Source organism: Canis lupus, chromosome 14 (genome assembly GCF_011100685.1).
Source record: "Canis lupus familiaris isolate Mischka breed German Shepherd chromosome 14, alternate assembly UU_Cfam_GSD_1.0, whole genome shotgun sequence".
Classification (NCBI taxonomy): domain Eukaryota; kingdom Metazoa; phylum Chordata; class Mammalia; order Carnivora; family Canidae; genus Canis; species Canis lupus.
The window spans coordinates 13,315,052-13,341,186 of record NC_049235.1 but is presented as its reverse complement, the minus strand read 5'-3'; the positions used below and the strand labels follow the sequence as shown (position 1 = coordinate 13,341,186).

Here is a 26,135-nt window from a genome sequence, read left to right as displayed (position 1 = left end):
TTTCCATACACTAAATCTTGAACCACTATAATTTTTTTATAATGTTACTTTATTATAAAGCAGACTTTGATGTATGAAGACAGCTAAGTCTAAAATCTGACATATATAAGGTGATTGAGATACTAATTTCTAAAAGGCCTTGTTATAATGAGATTTCCATATTTATAACATGGACCTGGAGAAAAAAACATTAACACAACAAACAGTAATTTATAACTGTCTCCAATTAAAGTTCTGATCATAACTATATTTTTAAAATGATTGCTCCTTAAATATTTCCCCTAATTACATGAAAACATGCAGCATTACAGGTTTTCATACTTTCCCACATGGTTTCTGTCATCATACATGCGAAGCACTCTTCTATAAACTGCAAACAAAGGCCGGTTCAGACCCCATGCTATAGTCCTGTAGAAATCTTTTCTTTCGTCTTTTGACATCTCAAAGATGATTTCTGTAGCATCTTTTATTCCGCGTGCCTAAATGGGTTACATTTCTTTGATTTAGGGATTTCTGGTAAAATGCATTTGGATATACTATGCTTTCTATAAGTTGTTTTTTAATGTTCAAGATCATCAATGACATTTAGAAAAATAATGTATTGCTAATTCATTAATAAGTCAAATATAAACTTTAAAATGTTTCAAGAGATAACGAAGTGATACTTAAATGTTCCAAAAATGAATTGTATTAAATTCAATAAAGTCAAGTTGTGTCAACCCCTTTCAAAATTATAAAAAGTTAATATTTAAAGAAAGTAGAAAAGAATCATAAGAACAAAATTAATGGACCTAGGAATCAAATAAATAACAAATGACAAGCAAAGCTAAATAACAGTTCTCTGAAAAAACTCATTAGGACTAATAAAATATGAAAAGATAGACTATGGCAACACTAAAAGACAAAACAATATTGTAAATGAAAAAATGGAGCCTAAGTAGAGATGTTAAAGAGATAAGAGAACTGAACATTATGAAAATTCTATGGCAAAAAATTTGAAAAGTTACATAAAATGAATAAACTCCTAGAAAAAGTCAACTTACCAAAACAGAATCAGGAAGAGATAGAAAATCTAATAAGCACAGACCACCAAGAAAATTTAATCGGTTATTAATAATTTTCTCACAATGGAAATACCAGATCCACATGACACTACAGGTAAATCCTACTAAACAATCAAGAGAAACAGAATTCTGATTTTAAACTATCCTAGGGTATAGAAAAACAGGGGGGACATTTCCTCATTCATTTTATTAGGCTAGCATAACCTCAATAGCAAAATCAGACAAGACTGTTTCAGAGAAGAATTTTTAGGCAAGCTCATTGAGTAACACAGATCCCCAGTCCCTAAAATATTGAGCACACTGAACTCAGCAATGTATAAAAAGGTTAGCAGTCAATATGAAAAGTGAGCTTATTATAGGAATTCTGTGTTAATTTCAGAAAAATTACTAATTATTATAGTATTATTAAATTTATGGAAAATGTTAATCTCTATAGATGTGGAAAGAGCATTCATAACATAGAACATTCATATGGGATTACACTCCTATCAAGTTTGGATTTACTGATAATCTGATAAAAGAAAATATATAAAAAGTATAGACTGAAAAGGAAAAATCACAGATGTTACGTATGTAGAAACTTAAACAGTATTTAGTGAGTCTACTGGTTTCAAAATCATTATAAAAGTGATTTGCATCTCTATACAAAGATCATAAAAAAGTTTAAAAGTTCCCATTTACAGTAACATCAAAATTAAAAGCAACAGGACTAAATCTAAGGCAAGTCCTTTTTGGAGGAAAACAAACTATCAAAAGGAATTAAGGAGGAACCCACTACAATGGAAGGTATATAATGTTCTTAGTCGGAAGATGGAATACGGTATAGATGTTAATTACCCTTAAATTGATGTACAGATTCAGTGCAGCCCCCATAAAATGCCAACAGTTTTCCATTCTCTGCCACTTGATTCTAAATTTGTAATGGAAAAGCTAAGGGACAAAATCAACCAAGACATTCATAAATAAAGAGACTTGCCCCATCAGATGCTATGACTTCTGAAGACTGTGCTATCTATACTAGTGCAAGTATCAACAAATAGAACCTGGGAACAAATTAGAAAACCTAGAAACAAATCTGCGGAAGCTTGATTTGGGACAGAATGGACACTGAAGACTGGGAGAAGACTGACACTCCATAGCAATGCTAGGACAACTGTCTTCTGTGTAAAAAAAAACCTCCAACAACAGTGAAACCCCATCTCAAAGCTATAGGAAAAAAAAATCAACAGGAAAGGTAAAACTCTAAAACTTTTATGTGACAACATATGGGGGAGTATCTTTCTGCCCTTGAGGCAGAAGAGGATTTCTTAAATAACCATGCAAAATATAAAAGGAAAAAATGGTTATTTTGATACTGAAATGAGGAATCTTTTTTCATCAAATGACCCCCACAGAGAGGGAAAAGATAGGCCACTGAATTGGGACAAAATACCTGTCCTACAAATAAACAAAAGGCCATTAGTATCCAGCATACATTAAGAGTGTCTAGAAAATGAAAAAGATAACCCCAGAGAAAAACTGATTAAAAACACAAATAGGAATTTCAAAGAGGAAACCTAAAAAGTGGCCACTAAACATATAAGATTATGTAATCAGAGGAATACAAATTAAATCCAAAATAAAATACCATTTACATCCATCAGATTTGTACAAATTAATATCAAAAAAACTAAAAAGACCCCAAATGACCATTAACTGCACATAGGTTACTACAGTATATATACTAGCATAATGAAATAGTTAAAAAAAGTCAACAGGGTATGGATCACAAAACCACAATAAATAACAGAAGCCAATTAAAGAAATAAAATTACATTGATATGCATTTTATCCATTCTCTTGAATGTATAAAAAAACCCTTCACAGTAAAAAGTTTCTAAATTTTTTTTAGTAATTTTTTTTTTTTAGTAATCTCTATACCCAATGTGGAGTTCGAACTTAAGACCCTGAGATCAAGAGTCACACACTCTACTGACTAAGCCGGCAAGGTGCTCCAAGTTTCTAATTTTAGAATCTAAAATTCTCTTATGCCAGTTCTGCAAATAATTAAACGTAACATTTACAAGCCTAATACATGAAAGACACTGTGTTGCAGGATAACCATATAGTGAGATGAAAAGATTCTTCTGCTATCTTTTTAAACAGCAGCACATAATAAAAACCATGGTCAAATATAAGATAAAATATCTTTTACCAAGATCAGTACATCTTTTTGGACATTTCCTATTTCTGCCAATCCATTCATCATTCTCCCAGTCATCCAAAATAAAACACTCTGAATCCTTCTTTTCCTTCTTCCCCAACATCCAGTCACCAAGTGTCCTTAGAGAGACTACCTGCTTATCTACCCTTTCCCTGCCAATTCTTCCACCACTGTCCTTTAAAGTCTTTAACTACTCTTATCTGGTCAAGTGAAATGATCCTCTACAAGGTCTCAAATTTCAGTCGCATTCCCACTCTTTAATCATAGAGTTGAAGGGGTCCTTGGAAACCATCCACTCCAATTCTCCAGACAACAAATCAGCTTACTTCCCAAAGTTCTGTGTTCTTACCATTCGTTACTGCCTTATCTAAATCTGCAGCATTTTTCAAGTTTTAACTAAAGTGTATGTGACCAGTGGATAACTTTAATACACTTCTGAATACGTTTTTCAGTGGTCATTGTATCTGTGTTTCTCTTTAAAAAATTAGTTTGGTGAGAAGGATCTTTATTCATTAACAAAGAACTAAAGGGTTGTTGTTTTTTTTAAGATTTTATTTATTTATTTGGCAGAGAGAGCAAGCATAAGCAGGGGAAGCAGCAGAGGGAGAGGAAGAAATAGGCTCCCCAGCGAAGGCCTCAATCCCTGGGATCATGCCCTGACCCAAAGGCAGACGCTTAACCCGACAGCCACCCAGCGCCCCAGAACTGAAGTTTTTAATTTACTCTTTATAATTTACAGAGCTTCGCTTGGGAAGAATGCAGGTTAAAATTAAGCTTAAGAATGTGGACATTCTAGGCAGCAATGTATGTATAATAGTTAAAAATTATATAAACCACCTAAGTATCAAACAATAGGAGAATGGCTAAATAAATACTGTACACCTCCCATTCCCAAACAATGCTATGGTCTGTTTTTCAAACATGCACTAACTCCTTTAAGGGAATGATAAGCAAATCATTGGAAAGATTTCCTTGAGAAGAGCACAGACCTACTCCACCAATCCCTCACTCAACTAAGTTACCCGTTTTTCTCATTTCCTATAGGACTGGACTTCACAGTCAAGTTTCCAAAGGCTAATTATTCAGTTCAAGTTAAAGGGGCTAACTTAATGTGCTCTGGGTTTCATTTCTGACTCCTTGGTGCTCAGCATTTGCTCATGCTGTTCCCTCCGGCCCCACGCTACCAAAGTTCTATTCCTGTAAGACTCCACTCAAATCCTGTTCTTCCAAAAAAAAAAAAATATATATATATATATATATTATATATATATAATTATATATATATCCTGTTCTTCCAATATTTTCAATAACTGTCCTAACCCTAAGAACATATTCTTCCTTCTCCAATCTCATGCAGAATTCACAGCATGTATCACTCAAGGGTACAAAGCCTTGTATTATTTTTTACTTGCTTTCAACATTCCCAAATCAACTGCTGGTTTTTAAAAAGGCAATACCATGGGTTATGGCAATTCATATCTCCAGTACTTCAAAAACACTTTGTTCAAGAGATATTTAATGAAAAGAATGACTTAGCTAACAGCAAATAGGCCTCAATATGAAAATGAACTAAATTATTCATTTTTTTTTAAAAAGAGGAAGACTCTCATGTCATAAGTTCACTCAAAGAAGATGTGTATATTAGGCTTCAGACAATATAAGCTTAAACTCTTTTATAGGCTGCTTGAAAAGACAGGGCTTTAAGATTCTGAAAAGCTTTTAGGATTTTGTATAAACTTCAGGTGTTTCCTAAAGCAGTAAAGCTACTGTAAACTACGAATTCAAAATTTATTTTAAAATATACTATAATCATACACCTTACAATTATGAAGCTATAACATACATATTAGTCAATCATCCATTACAGAAATTACTGCAAAGCTCCTAGTAAGTAGATACAATGATGCTGTGATTAATTTTTGCAATTGGCAATGAAAAATTCGTGAAACAAAAAAAAATGCCATAAAATACCTTTAAATAGCGTTCAATATTGTTCATCAAAATATCAATTTCTTCCTTAGACCACATCCCCTGTTTCCATTTATGTCCTTAAAGAAAAACAGATAATGTTATAGAAAATGTTATCCCTCAAGAGGAATAAGATACTAAAGTTTGCTATGTGATTAAATAAATTATCTGAGGGAATAAAATGTAGCTAATTTCTTGTTTATCTGAAATCTGAAAGATCCCAGGGAGTTATTTTTGCAACCTCTTTTAAGTATTTTAATTGTCTGTAACCTCTTTTATTCTAAGGCCCTGTGCCCAATGTGAGGCTTGAACTCATGACCCTGAGATCAATAGTCAAATGCTCTACTGACTGAGTCAGCCAGGGGCCCTGTAACCCCTTGTTTTTAAGAATACATTTGATTCTGGGACACCTGGGAGGCTCAGTCAGTTAAGTGTCCAACTCTTGCTTTCAGGTCAGGTCATAATCTCTGGGTCATGAGATCGAGCCCTGCATCAGGCTCTGCGCTCAGACCAGAGTCGGCTTGAGATCTGGTCTCTCCCTCTCTCTTTGCCCTTCCCTCCCCTCTCACTCTTTCCTCTTCTCTAAAATAAAAACAAAAACAAAAACAAAAACAAAACGGATACAATTGATTCTATTAAATAAAGACAATAATTAGTAAAAGACTGAAAAACTATTACTTCTTCTCAGTTGTATGTCTTATTCTTTGAGCAATAAAGGCATGCTAAAAATACATGAAAATTAAAGAACCAAATCATGCTCAAAACTGTCTGAAAAATTATCAATGGAAATAATATATTTTATGGGCAAGAGAACACACAAAAGATCCTAGGACAAGGTAAAAATAATATGTTGGATATCAAGTGAATTATATATTCAAAATGAGTATTTACTATGCAGTGGTTGAAAACAATCAATTTACTTACTTTTGCTTCCTTTTCTTACTTCAGAGTGGTGTACACACAACCCCCACTTTCTTATAACAGCTCCCTACCAATCCTTATGAACTCCATAGCTCTATAAACACTTTAATCTTCTAAGCTGCTTATCAGGCCAAAGTTAGATCTCTGAAAAGACTTGACTTCCCACTCCCATGTGCAGTAACTATACTTTCTTTTAAATGCTACCACTGTGCATCTGTTTATAATTTACTGCATCTCAGAGAAGTTATGATCAATTATTAAAAAATTAATGTTGGTTTCATGGTCTCATTCAGAGCCAAAGTTAAACAATTACAAAAACTCAATTATTGTAACTACTCAATCACAATTATGAAATCATCAAAATCCTGATGACTATAAGTTCTTTTATCTCTATTTATTCCCAATGGACACTAAAATTTAAAATATATTTTACCGGGATCCCTGGGTGGCGCAGCGGTTTAGCGCCTGCCTTTGGCTCAGGGCGCGATCCTGGAGACCCGGGATCAAATCCCACATCGGGCTCCTGGTGCATGGAGCCTGCTTCTCCCTCTGCCTATGTCTCCGCCTCTCTCTCTCTCTCTGTGTGACTATCATAAATAAATTAAAAAAAATATATATATATATTTTACCTTTGTTAGTCAGAGAATCCTTATCTTCTTTAGTTGTAAACCATGCTTGGCTAACTGCTGAAACTTCCTCATTACCCAAGGGGGATATTTCATCTAGTTGTTCATTCTGTAGAATCTTGAAGAAGTAAAGGTAAAAAAAGAAAAAAAAGTATAGGTTGATTTAATACAACCTGATTCATTTTCTTTGCGATACTAAACATTATGAAACTCTAATATAGTAATACAGAATTCATTTGCTTTAGATATAGTAAAAACAATTTCAATTTATAGAAAAACAAGTATTTTTTTATTTTTATTACGGTAATTTGAAAACAAAACTGCCTAACAAAATATGGCCTTTGTTTAATAACTCCGTAGTAGTGGCCTGAATTTATAGAGTAACTAAGATTCCATTAGGTACTTAAACCAATATAAGATATCTAAAGCCATACGTATATTTAGATATGTAAAATGAGCTCATACATACAATAAAATGGAAATGCTTTGATTGAATATCATGACTGTTCATGTCCTCATAGGTAGTTTGCTGATAAATATATAATCATCTGTAATGTAATCTCTTGGTTAAATTTAAAGGATTAACAGGCCAAATCAAAAGACACTACAAAATCAAGGTCTGCTTATTTTTTATTGACAACTTTATTTTCACCAATCTCTAAAACTGGTTCCTAACCTCATCAATGTACCTTCTTATCAAAGAACTATATGGTATTCCTTTTTTTATTATTATTGTAGCTAAAGCAGTCTTTATCAAGAAATGTAGAGTTAAAAACTAACAGCTTTTTGAGATATAATTCACATACCATAAAACTCACCCTTTAAAGTATACAATTCAGTGGCTTTCAGTACATGTATGCAATTATCACACCAGGTATATTTTCAATTACAGACATACCTAATCTAACGAATTCTGTAGGAACTAAAGCCGCTTAAGAGAGCTGGTGCCTTGGGTTAGATACAGCTATAGCGTGAATCAGGAAGATGTGGCAACCGTGACACCATTTCAGGGATAAGTCCATCTATCATAGGCAGACCAGGAGGAAAGTCACACGCTAGTGGCCACTCAACGAAGTTCAATTTCAGTTGACTAGATCAACTACACTATGTCACTGGCCAGAGGGAAGTCCTAACAGACACTGGACTATTTATTGAATAGGCAGAAACTGAATTTCTAATTTCAAGAGGAACTGAAATTATCCTACTTGGAAAGAGAGAAGCTGTCAGTGAACACGAGAAATGTCACATTTCCATTGTCACCTATGTTTTTTTATATCTGGGAGTAATGAATATCTTGTATTCAAGAGAGTGCTGTTCTTAATTAAATCCATGCGCAAAAGGCTAAAGTCACTGGAACAAGTATGAAAAGTTTTGTAACCCTGTGTTTATGTGTCCTACGTTTTATATATATATATATATATATATATATATATATATATATTTTTTTTTTTTAAAGATCAAGAGGCTACCTTTATAAAGGTGAAAATGGAGAAGACTAGACAAGTAATATCTAAGGCCTCTCATATTCTGAAGATCCCAATTGTCTAAGATTTGATACACAGAGGTTATTCTTCAAGGGTGATATAGATTGCTGTGAAAGACTTTGATAAAAATAATACCCACTATTAAGAAATGTAATGTAGAAAATATTCTGAGATGACCTTCTCTTACATGTTAATCACCTGGTTAAAAGAATAAAATCACTATTTCCCAAAGTGAGTCTAGAATATACAGCTCACTCTCTGAACCTTTTTTAGTTTCTAATTACTTTTCAAGCATCTCCCATTGCTGAAATGGAACTAGTACATCAACTGCTACAATATGCGAAATAATTACACCTGCTTTGACACAGAGCACAGCGAAAAGCAGACTAGTTCTGAACTCTGAACTATGCTTTCACTCACGAACTCACGACCTAACGGTGTTCTTGTGAAACAGCTACTAGAAATTATTAAATGTTCTTCATTCACTAAACTGGTAATAACAAACCAAGAGGCCAACAGCAAATTATTAACTCATTAACTCTAAAGAAATAACCCCCCAAAAAAACACCCTATGATTTGTCTAACACTGACAATGCCCAGTCTTTTAACAAGTTGTAAACCAAATCACACACGTATATATACACAGCTATTTTTACTAGAATTGAAGTGAGATTTCAATTCTTCAAAACAGAATTGAAGTGAGACTATACATTCTTTGAATTGGAATGAATTTGAGAAGCCCCATTTTGAAGAATGTGTTCTATGGCTTCAGAGGACTTGGAAAAAATTCCTTCCAAATCACCCACTGAAATCCAAGAGCAGATTATGAGGATCTCTAGCCAGGCTCAATACTGTTTGAAACACATGAAAGACTTACTCCTCTAAAAATGCTGTCATCCTGGAATCACTGTAAAGCTTCCTGTTGAAAAAGGTTCACAGTGCACCCACCTGAGATGTCCTTAGTCTTTGATGTTATATATCACCTCGTAACTCTTACACTTAACTGAAGGGTCATTGTGATACTTCACATAAGAAAAATGTCATAATGTCTCTAGTATCTACTTCAAAAATATTTTTTTAAATAAAGAAATGAAGCAAAAGGACAAGATACTAAAAAAGAAAGGCACAATCAGCCAGACATAAACTTAAAAGTAAAATAGATTTAAGCTCCAGGTTATCAAAGAGAGCAAAGAATTCTGATTACGTTTGGCAGAAATGACTCATATGAGACAAAGAAGTTCACAGAAAAGGAAAGCAGTAAGTCCTACTTGCTATTCAACCTCTTAACTCAGGGTAAAATGTATCTTAGTCCTATAGGCACCAAAAGGGACTTCGACTGTTGTTTAAAATCTATGTGAGATGAGTAGTTTCCCTTTATATTAGAACAGGGAACATATGTGGCCTTTCTAAATCAGTTACTAGACATTAACTGTTGGGTTAACACTTAAAAGGCTTTATATCAATATCTTATATAATTGTTAAGATAAACTTAAGGTTATTGAATAGCTCAAGTGAGATTATTCCATGTAGTTGATGAATGCATGTGCACCATCTGTTTCAACAGATGTGAACCACTCTACAGGGAATGCATTTTCAAACTCTATCTTTGTCTACTATTCTGAGATTCATGTAAGCAGGGACTGGAAATATGAATGAAATAATAAATCTTACCTCAATTCTGTCTTGTCAGATAAATTATGTTCTCATCATTTTATCACCTAAAGTATGTGTTAAGGATAATCCTCTTGTAGTCAGTAAAAAGACTCACTATACCTGAATCTGTGTCACAGTTCCCTCAGTAATCTCATCATCTGCCACCTCTGTGGTTGCAGTCATGGTCACCTCAAAGCTCTGATCATTTTCTGAAACTTAAAGAAAAAAAGAACAATTCAACTCCAGAATATACAAGTTTTAATTATTAAAAAAAAAAATCCATGGGAAAAAAAAATATGTGACCATCTCATTTCCTAACACATTCCTTGCCAATTAAGCCCACATATATACATTTAACAAATACACATATATTTAACAAAAATTTATTGTGTGCCTAATCACACACACCAAGTATTGCTTTGGGTAATGGGAAGACAGCAGTAAGCAAATGAAACAAAATCTTGACTTCATGGTACTTCTAGTAAGGAAGACACAAAATGAACATATTATGTCAAATGTTGATAACTAATGAGAAAAAAATAAAGCAGAAAAGAGAATGTATTGGACGTAGGGACTGAAATTTTAGATAGCAGGCCAGGAAAAGTAAACAAGAGCTAGACGCAAGTGAGAAAAGGAGCTAGTTGCATAGGTATCTTAAAGAGGAGCACTTCATGCAGAGGGAAAGCCAAGGGCAAAGACTGAGATAGAGGCACACCTGGACTGTTCAAAGGAATGGCAAGGAAGACAGAGTGGCTACAGAAGACTGAACAGGAACATAAAGATGTCGTGTGGAGACTTGAAGGGCAATGTAAAGACTTTGGCTTTAATGCTCAAATGGGAAACTACTGGAAGACGCAGAGTTACATAATCTGACTTTTAATAGGCTCGCTCTGGCTCCTAAGCAGACAACAAACTGAAGGGCAAGAGGGGCTGCAGGGAAATCAGTTAAGAGGCTAATTCAGTAATCCAGGTAAGAGAAGTCAGTGACTTGGACAAGGGCTGAAGCAAGTGAAGGTGATGAGTAGTTCAAATTGTGGATATATTTTGATTTGGGAACCAAAAGGATTTGCAGATAAACCAAATACGAAAGAAACTGAAAAGTCAAGGATGTTATTAAAGTTTCAAAAATTTGAACTATTGGATGAATGTATCTTCCATTAACGAAATGGGGAAGAGCACAGAAGAATCAAATTTTAGAATTTAAGAAGTTTCAGGAGCTTGGATTTAAACATACTAGTTTGAGATTAAACATCTAGAATTAAGATGAAGTCTGGAATGGAATAAATCTGGGCATCATTACCTGAGATAGGTTTTAAAACCATGAATTCTAGGGAAAGAAAGAAAACAAAACAGAAGCAACTTAAGAACTGAGTCCTGGACTACTGCAATTTAGAGCCTGGGGAGATGTGAACAGTATAAGAGACTCAAAAGGCACAGATATTAAGGTAGAAAAAAACTAGAGGAAAGTGTTCCTTAGAAATCAAATGACAAAATGTTACAGAGTGATAAATATTGTCAAAAAGTGTGGACAGATCAAGTAAATATGACAAAGACTAAAACAAACAATAACCACCACTGGCCGTAGCAGCATGATAGTCTCAGTAGACCTGGGAAGAACAGTTTTGGTGAACTGTTAGAGGTGAAACCCTGACTGGAGTGGGTTTAAGGAAGAATGAAAGAAGAAATGGAGGTAAGTGATCAATTCTTTCGAAGTATTCTGCTCTAAAGGAAGGAGAGCAGTTAGATGGGAGCCTAAAGTGGGCAAATGGGAGTTTTTATTTTAAAGAAGATATTATAGTATGTTAGTAACGCCTATGGGAATGATCCAGTAGAGAATAAAAAACTGATGATTCAGAGGAGACAGGAAACAAATGCTGCAACGATGTCCTTGAGTAGGTAAAAGGGATGCAATCTAGTAAAGCAAAGGGCCAGCGTTAGCAGAAAAGAGAGAATGTATGGACTTAGCTACATGTGGATATGTATTTGTTGTAGTGGAATTTTGTAGGAACTTGTTCTACTTCAATTTTCTCAGTAAGTAGAAACAAGGTTATCTGCTGAGAGGAACAAAGGTGGAGAAAATACTAGAAGTTTCAGGAGTTTATGACAGTCATCACTGAATGGGAGAAAAATCATCCATTTGGTAAGTGTGGCATAGCTGGCAGGCAACAGTATGAGCCCACTTCAAGTTAATGATCATGAGTTTAAAGTAAGATCACTCAGCTTGCTTGTGCTCTTTTTCAATTAGCTGTGCCAGTATAGACATAAATAGGTAGACAGATTTAACCAGGGTTGTGGTTTTACTAAAAGAATGAAAAAAGGATTTGAGGGTAAATGCAAGAGTGATTATAATGATTAACCATGAAACAAACTGGGTAGAGAAACAAAAGATACAAGTGGAAAAGAACAATGTAAAAGTGGTCAGATCAGTGGGTCCTAGTGGGGCAAAGGACTATAAGCAATAAAGAGTATTAGAAGAAATAACCTGGAAACATAGGAAGTAGTGCTGGAAGTAGATCACAAATGGATTCCCTGGAAAGATAGGAAGTAGATCTCATTAATAAGTAACAGCAAAGGAGGTAATGGGAGTAATAAACAAGGTAGTGTGGATAACAAAAGGTAGAAGAGGTTAAGATATTGCAACAATTATCTAAATGAATAATTACCAAGAGTTCTAACTGTGACTAGGGAATGGAGTAAATATGGTGGTAGATAATCACAGTAAGAAGTGTTAAGTGATGTAGAATGACTAACATAAGAGTTAAGAGGATTTTTAAGGATCAAATTTTTACCAGTTTTAAAAGAATGTAAACTTGAATATTAAAATTAAAACTTAAATTAATAACTATCTTTAAAAGCTAATATTTACTTCCCTAAAGTTCAGCAAAAAATGACTTGCCCATTCAATCAGTGCTAAATGATGGTGACAAACACAGCATTTTATGTTTTTATATGACTTTTTTAATGGAGAAGTTTCCCTAAACTTGTTTGTGATTTTATCAACACACTTTTAACAAATCTAGGAATACTTCAAGTCCACTTTTCATAAATTTAGTCTCACTGTAAATATTAGGCTCCAGAATGTCCTCCATACGTCATCATGCTGACCTGATTTCAAGCAATTCAGATGCTTTTATGCCAGCACATCCATATCATCCTGCCCAGTTAAGCTAAGTAGTGTGTGAAGGATTCAGTCTAACACCATAAAATAGAACAAAATATCAACTGTAGTTTGATCAAGGTACTCAACTTTAACCAAATGAATTAACCAGCCATAATTTATGTAAAAATAATCCCTCACAAATTCTGGCTTAGTAAAATAAGTATTTTCATTTTATTTTATATCCTGGGGATGTAATGTACAGCACTGTGACTATAGTTAATAATATCTAAGATATATTTGGAAATTGTTAAGAGTAATCTTTAAAGTTCTTATCACAAGAAAAAACTGTAACTATGTGTGGTAACAGATGTTAACTAGACTTATGTTCATTTCACAACATGTATGTATACTAAATTACTATTGTGCACCTAAGACTAACATAATGTTACAGGTTAATTATTTCTGAATTAAAAAAACTTCCAGCTTAGAAAATGTCCATATAGGATTATATCTGTACAGACAGGCCAATCAAATTTTAAGACTGGATCACAACCTAATGATAGTCAAATCAGGAGTTTTAAAAATCATGAATCATCACTAGAAGGAAAGATCATTTAATTAGAAATGCATTATGTTTGTATATGTCACTAGGAGCAATGTTAGTGGCATTAATATGAACCATTGTTCAATAAAGTCTCACAGTAAACTGATATAAAATGGTTTTTCTGTTCAACTGAATAAGCAAACTCTACATAAAAAGTACACATCTACTTGTAAAGACAAGGTTTTGCTATGATGAAAACCTAATCTTACTTTTTTCCAACTGGATAAAGATGTGATTTTGCTTGATCCTGGGTGCAAAATGAAAGTTCTCAAGTACCAGAATGCCTGGTATGACCTTAGACAAGTTCTCATACCTCTCCATGTCTTAGTTTTCTCATTAAAAACAGGAATCATAACACCTACTCTAGAGCATTCTTTCTCTATGAGGGCCAAAAATGCTTCTGGGTGAGGTGTGGGTGAAAAAAAAAAATTCTCTTTATTGACAAAACAACATATACAATACAGTACATTAAAAAAACAACAGTATATCTGTGATATTACAATATCAAGGGGGAGAACATGATCAAGAGAAAATGTCTCAAAAAGCTTGGGGTAGGAAGGATGACAGTAATTTTTTAAAAAGGCTGAGAAGATTAAAATAGGCAATATATGTAAAAGCATTTAGAGTCATTAAGTGTTTTAGTTAGGAAGGTTTTTGTGACTAATGAAGAGGAAAATAATGGACCTAAGTCTACCTTGAAATGCCAATTTGATCTCTCCCAAGCTACAATGTGATTTCAAAAGGGAACTCTGTTCTTAATACATAGTGACTTACGTGGAAGTGCAACAACTGATATGCAAGGAGTAGAATCATCAATACTTTGATCATCCTCAGAAGACAGACAAAGCCTTTTATGTGGAGGTTCAGTACTATCTTCTGAGTCTATTTCATCAGCTTCTAATGAAACAAACAAACAAACAAAAACTCAAAATCTTCAAACCAATGAGAAAACCCAAAATCTTCAACAAGTAACTATAAAATAATTTTCTTATCAATTTGCTCAGTTAACCCAATTGTGCAAGTAGGACTTCAACGACCCTGTCTTCTATATCCCCAGGACAGTATCTCAGCTCCTATTCTGATAACAAGAATTAGGAGAACAGAGGGGCCACTTTTTAAATATCATATTTCAGTGCTACTAACTACCTATCTTTCCAAATATTTCACAAGTAAAGATAGGCGTTGGTAATTTAAATCATTCACTAATAATCACTGAATGCCTACTATATGCTAAGTGCTGGGAAGAGAACAATGACAGATACCCTTGACTGTCAAGGAGAGCTCACAGGGTGATGGAGGAGATGACTAAAACAACAATCTCAAAATGGTGCTGTAAGAGCTGTGCAGGTGGAATGAAGAGACTGTTCCATGAGCTGAGGGGAGAGACATCTAATTTTGTCTACTGGTAAAGGAAGGCTTCCTGGAGAAGGTGTCTTGAATTGGAAAGAACTTGAATGAATAGAAGCTAGGGGTAATGATAATACTGGCACTAGGAATAATTATTTGCAGTGACAGTGAGGTATGAAAAGCTTAAGGTACGTAAGGAAAACAAGACACCTATGAATTGCTGGGACACAGATATATGAAATGTGGCAGGAAGTGAGGCTGTAAGGAAAGCGGAGATGATGGGAGGCCATCACTGTACTCTAAAAACCATGGGAAACTTGAAAAAACAAACCTTCCTACACTACTGAGTATCATGAGCAAGGTCATCAGCAGTTTGAAAGATGAATTCAAGTTGGGAGACTCATTAGGCTAGTGGGGCCTCCCAGGTGAGAAATGAGACTCTGAACTAAGAAAGGGGGACTTGAGGCAAAGAAAGCAATGGATTCAAGAAACAAAATACTATCAACAAATCTTCATGATAGAATGAAAGTAGGAGATGAGAAAAGAGTTTATTCCTACCCACATTTATGACCTGCATTGCTAAGTAATGAAATTGACTGAGAAACAAAACTAGTCTGGGAATTTTGTGAAGAATTCAGTTAGGAACATGTGAAATTTAAGGTGCCTATGAGAAACACAAAGAATTCAGAAAATAAGACAGAAGTTTGAATCATTTTAATAGTAGGTGATAGTTAAAATCACAAGTTTGAATAAAATAACCAGAAATTAAGTATTGAATGGGAAAAGGAGATAAAGCCTAGGTTGAGGAAAGATAAAATTACAGCAAAATACATAATAAATATAAATAATAAATAGGTAGAGAAGTGACAACAAAATCACAAGCCTGTTGAATCTTGATTGATTATATAGGTAATCACATTAAATCTTATTCAGTCATATAAAATCCTTTAACAGACTGGAGCAAAAAAAAAAAAAAACTGACAGGACTACTACATTTCCTAATGTACATTGCTGGCACCAAATGATATCAAAGAGGAAGTATATTACAGTTAATCCATCATCATCTTTATAGGCTCATGAGATTCTACTTATCCATGAAAGTAGCTATGAGATTAATCAAAGTTCAAATACCTGACAAATTTTAAAAATACAAAGGTATATATATTTTTTTTTACAAAGGTATATTTAAAAAATAAAAATATAAATTTAAGTTAATTCATGATCCAAAGAGATAACTCCCTTTTCTACTGTCCTAGCCTAAACTGTCTATCTGGGTAACAGGGATCAAAGGTGACATAAAATCCAGAAATATAGAAAGATCCACAATTATATGACAGAAAGTTCTCCTACCATTCTGAGGGCAATGAAGAATGAGGTTCCCGTCTGTGTCCTGAGTCAAAGTCACAGAATTCACAGTTTCTACTGTTACTGTGTCAGAATCCTCTTCAACTGTGCTCATACTCAAATCTAGACGATAGGTTTCAGATTTAAAACATTATTTCCAAACATGAACATAAAGTAGCCCCCAACTTATCCCTCTTCCCCACAAAAAAAAAACCCATAATTTAAATTTGATTCAGCATTCTTTATGTGAAATTGCAATGACAGTTCAGACTGCAAAAACTGTTTTTTAAAAGGTTATACCCATTATTTAGAATGAGATGTAATAATCTACAAAAATCCGACTTCTCTAATTAAAAACCTATAGGATTAAGATTTAGTTTTACCACATCCAATGAAAAAGATTGTTCCAAGTTGTCTTATCAATATTATTGCTCCAAAAACACTTTTTACAAGTATTTAAGCTCTATTATTATCTGAAAACTAAGAACACTATGGAATTATCTTCACCGTGTTTTTTTCCAAAATATTAAAGCGTATATAACCATCACTCCAAACTGCTTTTAACAGATATGGAGGTAGGCCTTCTTTTGAAATAGAGAACTGATTTTGTTTAAAGTGCCCTTACCTGATATTTTATACATATATCTAATTTTCCTCTTGTTCAGACAAACTGAATGATCAGAGTCTCACAATACAATACCTACTGGCTGATGGGAGGAAATGTACTGAATTAAAATCAAGGGCCTTATTAAAGTCTTTGAGGTTCTTTTTATAATATTCAATGAAGTTCTTCCCTCAGTACTCAATTTCAGTCTTGTCCACATACTTTTTATCAACTAAAATGAAGGCCATAAGCTTTAATGTGTACTGATCACTTAATGATCACTTAATATATATTTGGCTTCTATATACAACATATTAGTCTGTTCATATAATTACCATTTATTCAAGTGTATCTTCCCTTGCCAGAAAAACTTAAGATCTGTCAACATTTACATGATGAAGATCCAATGATTCACTCAGGTTTTATAAACAAATTACTGTTTTAAAAGGACATTGTTAATTTTACAATAATAAAGATGACATTCCCCAAATTAAAGATAAATAGAAATCATGGTCTAGTTATCACTAAAATTTGCAAAAAACAAGGTATGGTCCTTGGAACAAAGGCAGGCTTACCTAGAAAATAGATGGATCAGGTATAGCCCTTCCCACAGAATCAAGTCGCCTTTCCTTAGATACCAGCATCACTTTCATGTTATCCAGATTACTTCTCTCCCATATTCCTACCTCTGCAACACTCTGAAAAAGTAACAGCATTATACAATATGGCTTAAATAAGAACAAACAACTGTGTTCTATCGGTATGTTCATGACACTTTAGCCACAAGCCTCTGTGATGTCTTAACTAAAAAAACAGAATTTTTTTCTAAATAGACCTTTAGAAGTCAGCCTCTAGAAGTTTTCCCCAATGAAAGGCAGAAAATGATGAGGTCCTATACCTAGTAAATTAGTTTATAGGCAGTTTCTCAACCCAAGTTGTCCTTCAACCGGCAAATATTCTCAGAAAAAAAGAGCTTCAACTATGCTACTGTAGACCCAAGTATGTGTAATATCACCCAGGATGTACAGTGCCAAATACTACCAGTAACTACATTTTTTCTTTATAATAATTTACCACACCTCTTTTTATACACAATACTGTATTTCATCTTAAAGTATTTAAAACTATATCATATCTGAATAATCTTGCCCGTGGATCTGTGGAAAAAAAGAAACCCTAAACAACTAAGCCAGAAAAGGTAAAATTATAAGCAAGCTCTTGAATCCAAGGTGAGCCCTACAAAATCTGAAATGATTTTTAAAGTTTCTTTCAATAAACTTCTTATTATCATCCCGAAGGGTCAACCAAAGAATCAAGGAGTACAACACGATTTGAAATTTATTTACTATTATTTTTTAATAGTTATTTTTTTATTTTTTAAATATTTTATTTATTTATTCATGAGAGACAGGCAGAGACACAGGCAGAGGGAGAAGCAGGCTCCATGCAGGGAGCCCGACGTGGGACCCGATCTCGGGACCCCAGGATTACAACCTGAGCTGAAGGCAGCGCTAAACCGCTGAGCCACCCAGGTTGCCTGTGATTTGAGATTTAAAGGGTATTTCAGCAATAGCTAACAATTGAAATTTCCATTTTAGCAGTGTTCTAATTAGAACTCCTCTCTCCAGGATGGTTATATTTTGAGAACTTGCCATACATAAATAAGTCTGCAGTGCCTGGGTGGCTCAGCGGTTAAGCATCTGCCTTTGGCTCAGGGCGTGATCCTAGAGTCCCAGGATCCAGTCCACATGGGACTCCCTGCGTGGAACCTGCTTCTCCCTCTGCCTATGTCTCTGCCTCTCTCTGTGTGTGTGTCTCTCATGAATAAATAAAAATAAAAAATAATAAAAAAGTAAAAAAGGTACAGATCCTGCTAGAGAAACCTCTAGTCAGCTATTAGATTTCACATTGTTCTTATTTTTGAATCCATTAAGTTTTCTTAAAAAGCTGGTAATATTTTTGTGCAGAAGATAGAGAAATTCAATGTTAAAAAAATCATCCTTAAACTTACCAAAAGTAGAGTTCACTCTCTTTGGTGTGTGTGCGTGCGTTTGTAAAAGTGTATAAACAAGCAACTATTATCCTCCTTTTTACAGTTTATTCATATTAAAGGTATGATGAAACCAAGCCAGGTATCTAACTGAAGATTTTCTGTATCACTTAAAACTTACATCACATAAAAAACATGACATTATTTAACTGCCCTATCACTGGACATTTGTGTTGTTCCTAATTTTTCATTTCCTTAAAACGTAATGAAACATTTATACACTCTATTTCCTTAAACAATATTAATGGAAATTATTAAAGGAATATGACAAAATTTAGAACTCCTGAGTCACACTGAGACAGAAACTGTAAGGGACCCCATAAGAAAAAAAAAAATTAAAAAAAAGCTGTTTTTTTCTTTGTTCCTTTTCCTGCTTCTGTTTTTGCTAGGACCCACACCCCACCTTAGACATGCATTAATGTATGTCCTCCTTGTAAAGGTCAAGGAGTTAATGATTTCTTTGAAGTCTTCCAGCACAACTGATAACATCTAAGGAGTGACCACGTGAGGTCCTCATGGAAGTTCTCCCAAGACCATGGACTCCAAACACCCAGACGCCAAGACCCTGGGCTCCAGGGCATCAGTGACTTAAGGACACCTGAACACTAGTCCTTGTTCAACCAGTTCCTGAATGCCTGAGAAGATATGTACACCAAACCACCGTCCTTAATTATAACTCTGGACCAGCAAACAAAGATACCCCTTTGAGTATCCCAGATGTTTCATCTGTATCTGCTCTCTTCTATATTCATCAACTCTGCTCTCACTTCTTGCTGGCTGGAGTTTGATTTCCATCCTGTGGGAAGCCAAGAACTGCCTTGGCTGGTCCTGTGGGACCCCTTCTGTATACTTGGACCTGGTCTGCCTGCATCAATACTGCAATCTGTTTTCTGGAAAGGCTGTTTGAATTTATACCCAAACCACTGAGATAGAAACTTAATCCTTGGCAACCTTTCTTTTATTAAAAAGAAAGCACAAAGCAAAAAACAGCACAAAAGTTCATTGGATAGGTGCAAAGTAGTCACTAGTTTAGCATTTTAATCAGTGTCATTAGGACTCAAATTAATCTAAAACTTTAGAAAAAATAAAGGTAGATTTAAGATAACATGGAGATATGAGATAATACAAGAAAAAAGAAGTCTGAAATAGCTAGCTGAAATAAAGTATTTCATTCTTAACAACTTGTACTGGTTACAGGTGATCCTATGCAACATACTAGCTTTAAATCAGAAATCTAGGTTCATTTTCAAAAATTTGGCAATTCATGTTTGAGATTAGTAAATGGTTCTAAGGCGGTTTGCAAATTAACAAGCATATTTGTTCAGTCAAGAAATATTTATCACATCTCTACTATATATGCACTCTTTAGGCACTGGGATATGGTGGCCACTCTTTTTTTTTTTTTGTTTTTTTTAAGTGTCTCTTTAGATATGCTCTCGACTCACTTTCCCAGGGCTCTCCCACATCCCACTGTAGTTGGGAGCTAGGAGGTCAGTGTATTTATTAATATTTAAGAAACTAATCTGGTTTTATTTTCAATTTATTTTAAATAGGTGACGCATTTACATGGTTCAAAATTCAAAAGATAAAAGTGGTTATACAGTGAAGTTTACTTCCTCCTTCAGTTCCCTAGTCACCTGGTCCCCCTCCTTCTTTAGGTAAACTGTTATCAATTTCTCAGGCTCCCTCAGGAAAAAAAAAAAAAATCTCAGGCTCCCTTCCAATGATTTTATGCCTGTGTAAGTCAATATAGCCCTTCCTGCTACAGTCTCTTTACAGAAATAGTATTATAATACCAACAATGAACAGTACCTTAATGGCTACTTTTTAGTACCTCAGCAGCAAGATGAGACACCAGTATAAGCTAGCCAACTGATTAATAATAGCAGAGTCCCTAAAGTGGGACCTGCTTTGGCCTGTTGAAGGGGGGAAAAAAAAAACCCAGCAGCCAGCGTGGCAGAGGCTTTCCATAAAGAGGAAGAGTAGCTGAATATAAGGTTGGAGATAAAGACAGGGGTAGATCTCACAAGGCCTTATAAATCCTTGGATGGTGTTCAGCTGGGGAATATAATTTGCATTTTTAAAAAAATCACTTAGACTGCAGTATGGAGAATGGGTAAGTTATGAAGACAAATGGTGGTCCCAGAAATGATTCTTGTTTGGACTGTCAAAGGAGGCTGAACAAAGGATACATTCTGGAGAGAGTGTTGACAGACTTGCTGAATGAAGGGATCATGGAGATTAAGAGAAGGGTAACTATCTTAAGCTGAACCCTAGGCTTTTTGCTTGAACAGCTGATTGAGTTTGGTAACACTTAGATATATTTTATTATGTGTTTTTATTACTATTAGTATAAATAATGTTATAAGGCATTCAAATGAGGGTTTCACATTGACAGTTGGAAGCTGGAATTCAACAGATTAGACATATCAAGACAAACTTGAGTTAGTGGCCTGCAAATAATTTTTTTAAAGATTTGTTTATTTGCAGGTGGGGGGTACAGGGAAAGGGCAAAGAAGAGGAAGTCTCAAGCAGACTCTGACCTGGGTGTGGAATCAGAGAGGCTCTATTTCATGTCATGAGCCAAAACCAAACCAATGGATGCTTAACTGATATAGCACCACCCAGGGCGCACTGGCAAATAATTTTTAAACTTAAGATCACCCAGAAAGGTTAGATAAGACAACCTAGATTTCAGTTCTAGAGCACCCTTTAACAGGTGGAAATCAAGCTATAAAATTAACTGAAAAGGACTAGCTAATGATAGAGAAGGAAAACTGTGAAGTGTTAAAAGACACAAAGAGTGTTTTTCAAGTAGTCATCCATGTTAAATATTGCAAAAAAGATGGAGAGGTGACTAATTGATCTGTCTATATGGAGAACATTGGCAGCCTTAATAAAAATAGTCTGAGGTATAGTGGGAACAGAAGCCCTGCTGGACTATGTGGAGAACTGAAAGTTGGGAGACAAGACAAACAACAGGTCTTTTATGAGGTTTAGCTTTCACAGCAAGTGAGCAAATACTAGCTACTTTAACGTCTCAAGAGCTGTTATTTAGAAAAGCACAGCTGTATACTGATAGGACTATTAGAGTGCCTGAAAAATGCTGGTGAATAAACTTATGACAGTAAGGTATAAAGCTGAGTGTTACGGTGCCTCCCATTGTAATTCATTATGAAACTATGCTTAATTTCTAGACCTATTCCTTATTTGGCTTACAGGGGAAATGTGTCAGAAAGATACATCAACTTTTTATCTTCTACCTTCAACTATTTAGTTTTCTTTTGGACTGCCATCAGCCTGTTGAGGTCTTCTCTTCCTTCACGGTCAAGGGTTACGCTGTATGAACTATATTTATACTAACTAGAAGGGAGAAGAAGAAAGAAATTTTAACAGCCATTTTACCTAGTGAAATGGCATTTTAGCATGTTTCTATCCATCATCTGGTAAATATCTTACACAGCAACAATATGCCAATAAAATGAAGAAAAGAACATGTGAAATGTGGTATAAAACATTTATAATGGATTATTTATATTCATGTTTAAGTGAGAAATGTGTTTGTCTTCATTTAGAGCTCCAAATGAACAAGAACCCTATTTAACGTAGAACAAAAGGACAATTCTGGATCTGGTATTTAATACAGAATTAAAAGAAATGAATCCTTCACCCTACTTCACTCCAATACTGATGTAAAGTTCTTACTCAATGGCATTACTTTAGACTGGTATTTCCATCAACTATATACAGGCAAAACTCATTTTATTACACTTCATAGATACTGAGGTTTTTAAGATTTTATTATTTGTTCATGAGAGACACAGAGAGAGGCAGAGAGAAGCAGGCTCCCTCGGGGGAGCCTGATGTGGTACTCAATCCCAGGACCCTGGGATCACGACCTGAGCCAAAGGCAGAGGCTCAACTACTGAGCCACCCAGGTGTCCCTCACCCACATTTTTAAAAAAGATTTACTTTTTAATACAACGAAGGATTACGGCAACTGCACATTAAGCAAATCTATTGGCACTACCAACAGCATTTGCTTACTTCGTGTCTACATCACGTTTTGGTAATTCTCAAACTATTTTCAATTTTTTCATTATTACAGTTGACTCTTGAGTAATGTAAGTTTGAAATGCATATGTCTACTTACATGTGGACTTTTTAAAATATAGTAAAGGTATTTTAATTTTTTCTCTAATTTATTATTGTAAGAATATAGTATATAACACATAAACAATTATGTGTGTTTGTTAATGGTAAGGCTTCTGGTCAACAGTAGGCTTTTAGTAGTTTTGGGCAAGTCAAAAGTTATACAGGGATTTTCCACCACCCAGGGGGCCATCTCCCTTAAGCTCCCCAAAACTGTGTTGGGTGTAGTGATCTGTGATTAGGATTTAAGACTAGATGAAAGCTCAGATAACATTTTGTAGCACATTGGTTCTGACATGCTCTTGCATGCTTTTAAATGAACTAAAGTATAAACATAATTTTTTTATGCATTGGGACACCAAAAAATTCATTTGACATGTTTTATTGCAATCTTTGCTTTTTTGCAGTGGTCTGGGACTGAACCGCTGCAGTTATCTCTAAAGTATGCCTTTAATTGTCCTAATTTTCCAAATGAAGTGTCAAGTTTATCTTCCAAAAACTACAACCAGGAAAAGCAGCATTTCTTCCTACTGTGGGAACTAGTTTTGCAGATAAATTTGTATCTGTTTCTGAACAGTCCAAGTGTGGGAGGGTATATTTTAGTGGAGATCATGAAAAGCACAGGAGCCAAAAGTTGCTGACTCTACATGCTTGAAATTGGGACTCTACATCAAAAGATGTGATGAGACTAAACATTCAGTATTATAAGATACTTTTGTTAGGGAAAATCACGCAAGCTACAGACCTTTAACACTAGAATTTTATTGAATGAGTTGACCGAAAAACAGATACAAGGTTTCTGGTGTAATTCAACTAATAAGGCAATAAGGCCGCATTTAATTTTTAAATGTCTTTACTTAAACCAATCTAAGACAAATTATTCATATATTCCTCTAACATTTTGTGACAATCTTCCAAACAATGTCACACCTTTTATAACTTTTTCCTGCACTTACTTTATTAGAGTATTTCCCAGTATCTCTACTTATTCTTCTACTTCATTTTTAATGGGTACATAGTATCTAAATATATGTAACCATTATCCTGTAAAGCCAACATTTTTGAGGTTGTGCTATTATAAAAACCCCATATTGACACCACCAAACCCATCATTGCATACAACTAATGCCTTAGGAAATGCTTATAAGTGGATTTTAGTTAACATGTAACAAAAAATTTAAAGATAGGTTTTAAGATATTTTGAAAGAATAAGACTCTTTGCTAGTTAGAAAGTCTTAGTGGAAGAGCTTAAGTAACAAATGGCTACATCCTGAACATGGGTACTCAGATTGCTGGCAGAATAGAAAGCTGCAGAATATTGATTTTATCCAAGATAGGGATAGGGACATTTTACACTGAGGCTGAATGCTTTGGACTGTGGTTCCAAGTCCCTGGGGATTTGCTCTTTTGTACACTTTGTGGATAAGTTTGAGAAGCAAAGTTATAAATGAATATAAAGTATACTAAAGTAACTAATGATTGTAATACCTTAGTTTTAAGGTAGCAAAATATGACTACACACCACATCAATAAAGTTGTTTGTGGAGTTTATTGTAAAAGGCTTTAGTTGCTTAAGATTGATTTCAATTACCAACTATTTTTTTTAAAGATTTTATTTATTGGGGGGCGGGGGGGGGAGGCACACAAGCCAGGAATAGGCAGAAGCAGACTCCTTGTAGCACAGGGAGCCTGACACAGGCCCGCTCCTGGGATCATGATCTGAGCCAAAGCCAGAGGCTTAACCAGTTGAGCCATTCAGTTGCCCTCGCCCCCAATTACAAACTATTGAAAAACAATGTTATTATCAAAGACGATTACTTGGTAGTATGGTTCAAGGTGCAGAATTTTGTACCTAGTTTGGCAATAAAATCATATTGCTGATCTGAAAGAATATTTTTCACATAGTAGTACATGGTTTCAGAACTTATGATGAGCATTTGGCTACATTTATATATGGAAATACATCAAATTTTCATCATAGTCCTCCGATTTACATTAAAGTTGATTTTTAAAGGACACTTGACAGATACTAATATACAAATAGACAGTAAATAAACATAATGAGCATTTCTTTTGCTACATAACATGTGATGATAAATAAAGTGTTGACAACTCAGTGCTTGGAGAATGGCCTGATAACAGTGTACATAACCAAAATGACAGTTTAAAAAAAATTAAAAAATTGTTCATAAAGGGCTGTCCAATGTGCTGTTTCCTGAGAACATCTTTCTGGAATTCAGTCATGGATTGGGGTGTCTTTCCACAAACTTGAAGCAGCAGACATGATAAACAGGTTCATTCTTTTATTTATCTTTATGGAATCAAAGCAAAACCAAAACCTATTCGTGATTTCTATTACAAGAATTTTCTTCACAAAAGGAAAAAAAAAGGGGGAGGGAATTCAGATATGAAAGCAAACAAATGCCACATACATTTAATAAATCTATACATTTAATACACTTAGCAAGAAGTTCATCACTTTTCCAGGTCATTTCCTATCATTTGAGGATAGAAGAGACTTTGCAACTGAAATTGCAAAGCATTTAGAGGTACACCATTTCTTAGTCAACCATTTATATGGAAAAAAACTGCTCAAGATTAGGGCAGTAAAACTGATTATTAAAAATAAAACTCCATTTTGAGAAGATAAACACCCCTTGTTAAATAAGTAGCCTCTAAGACATAAGAGAAAGTACAACTCTTATTAAACCATTGTTGTTCTAAAGTTTTGCTGTCCCTATAACAGATATAGAAGTGTGTTCGCTATGATCTAAGACCTCAATACTTTTAAAACACACATCCCAGTCCTCCTAAATTTTTAACATCTATATGCAGGTTGTAAATCCCTAGGGATGCTCGTGTTTCACATTAGTGTATTCATCCTCACTTGTGTTAACTTAAGCCAATGAACTTAATGGAGCATGACAAAAGCAACTGTTTATAATAATGTGAAGTTACTGTCAGGACATACAATCTTATTACAACGTTAATAAAATAAGGTCTGTAGATGGAGAG

The 26,135-nt window shown here is 34.6% G+C and overlaps 1 protein-coding gene and 1 long non-coding RNA gene across 13 annotated transcripts in view; one reads left to right on the top strand and one right to left on the bottom strand.

Moving 5' to 3' along the window:
* Positions 1-26,135, bottom strand: part of DMTF1 (cyclin D binding myb like transcription factor 1) — a 44,112-nt gene that overhangs the window by 15,462 nt on the left and 2,515 nt on the right. For 9 of the 10 annotated variants that reach the window (XM_038556673.1, XM_038556679.1, XM_038556672.1 and 6 more), the window contains 7 exons: positions 17,494-17,616; positions 16,321-16,437; positions 14,398-14,520; positions 10,040-10,134; positions 6,786-6,900; positions 5,239-5,315; positions 322-479 (listed from right to left, as the gene is read on the bottom strand). In XM_038556673.1, coding sequence (XP_038412601.1) covers positions 322-479; positions 5,239-5,315; positions 6,786-6,900; positions 10,040-10,134; positions 14,398-14,520; positions 16,321-16,429 — 677 coding nt within the window. In that variant the 5' untranslated portion in view covers positions 16,430-16,437; positions 17,494-17,616. The remainder of the gene's footprint in view (positions 1-321; positions 480-5,238; positions 5,316-6,785; positions 6,901-10,039; positions 10,135-14,397; positions 14,521-16,320; positions 16,438-17,493; positions 17,617-26,135) is intronic. The other variant, XM_038556680.1, reaches the window with a different exon arrangement.
* Positions 8,301-26,135, top strand: part of LOC102151480 — a 91,229-nt gene continuing 73,394 nt past the window's right edge. For 2 of the 3 annotated variants that reach the window (XR_005369346.1, XR_005369345.1), the window contains exon 1: positions 8,302-9,523. This is a non-coding gene — a long non-coding RNA (uncharacterized LOC102151480). Of the gene's footprint in view, positions 9,524-26,135 lie in introns of all 3 variants that reach the window. The other variant, XR_005369347.1, reaches the window with a different exon arrangement.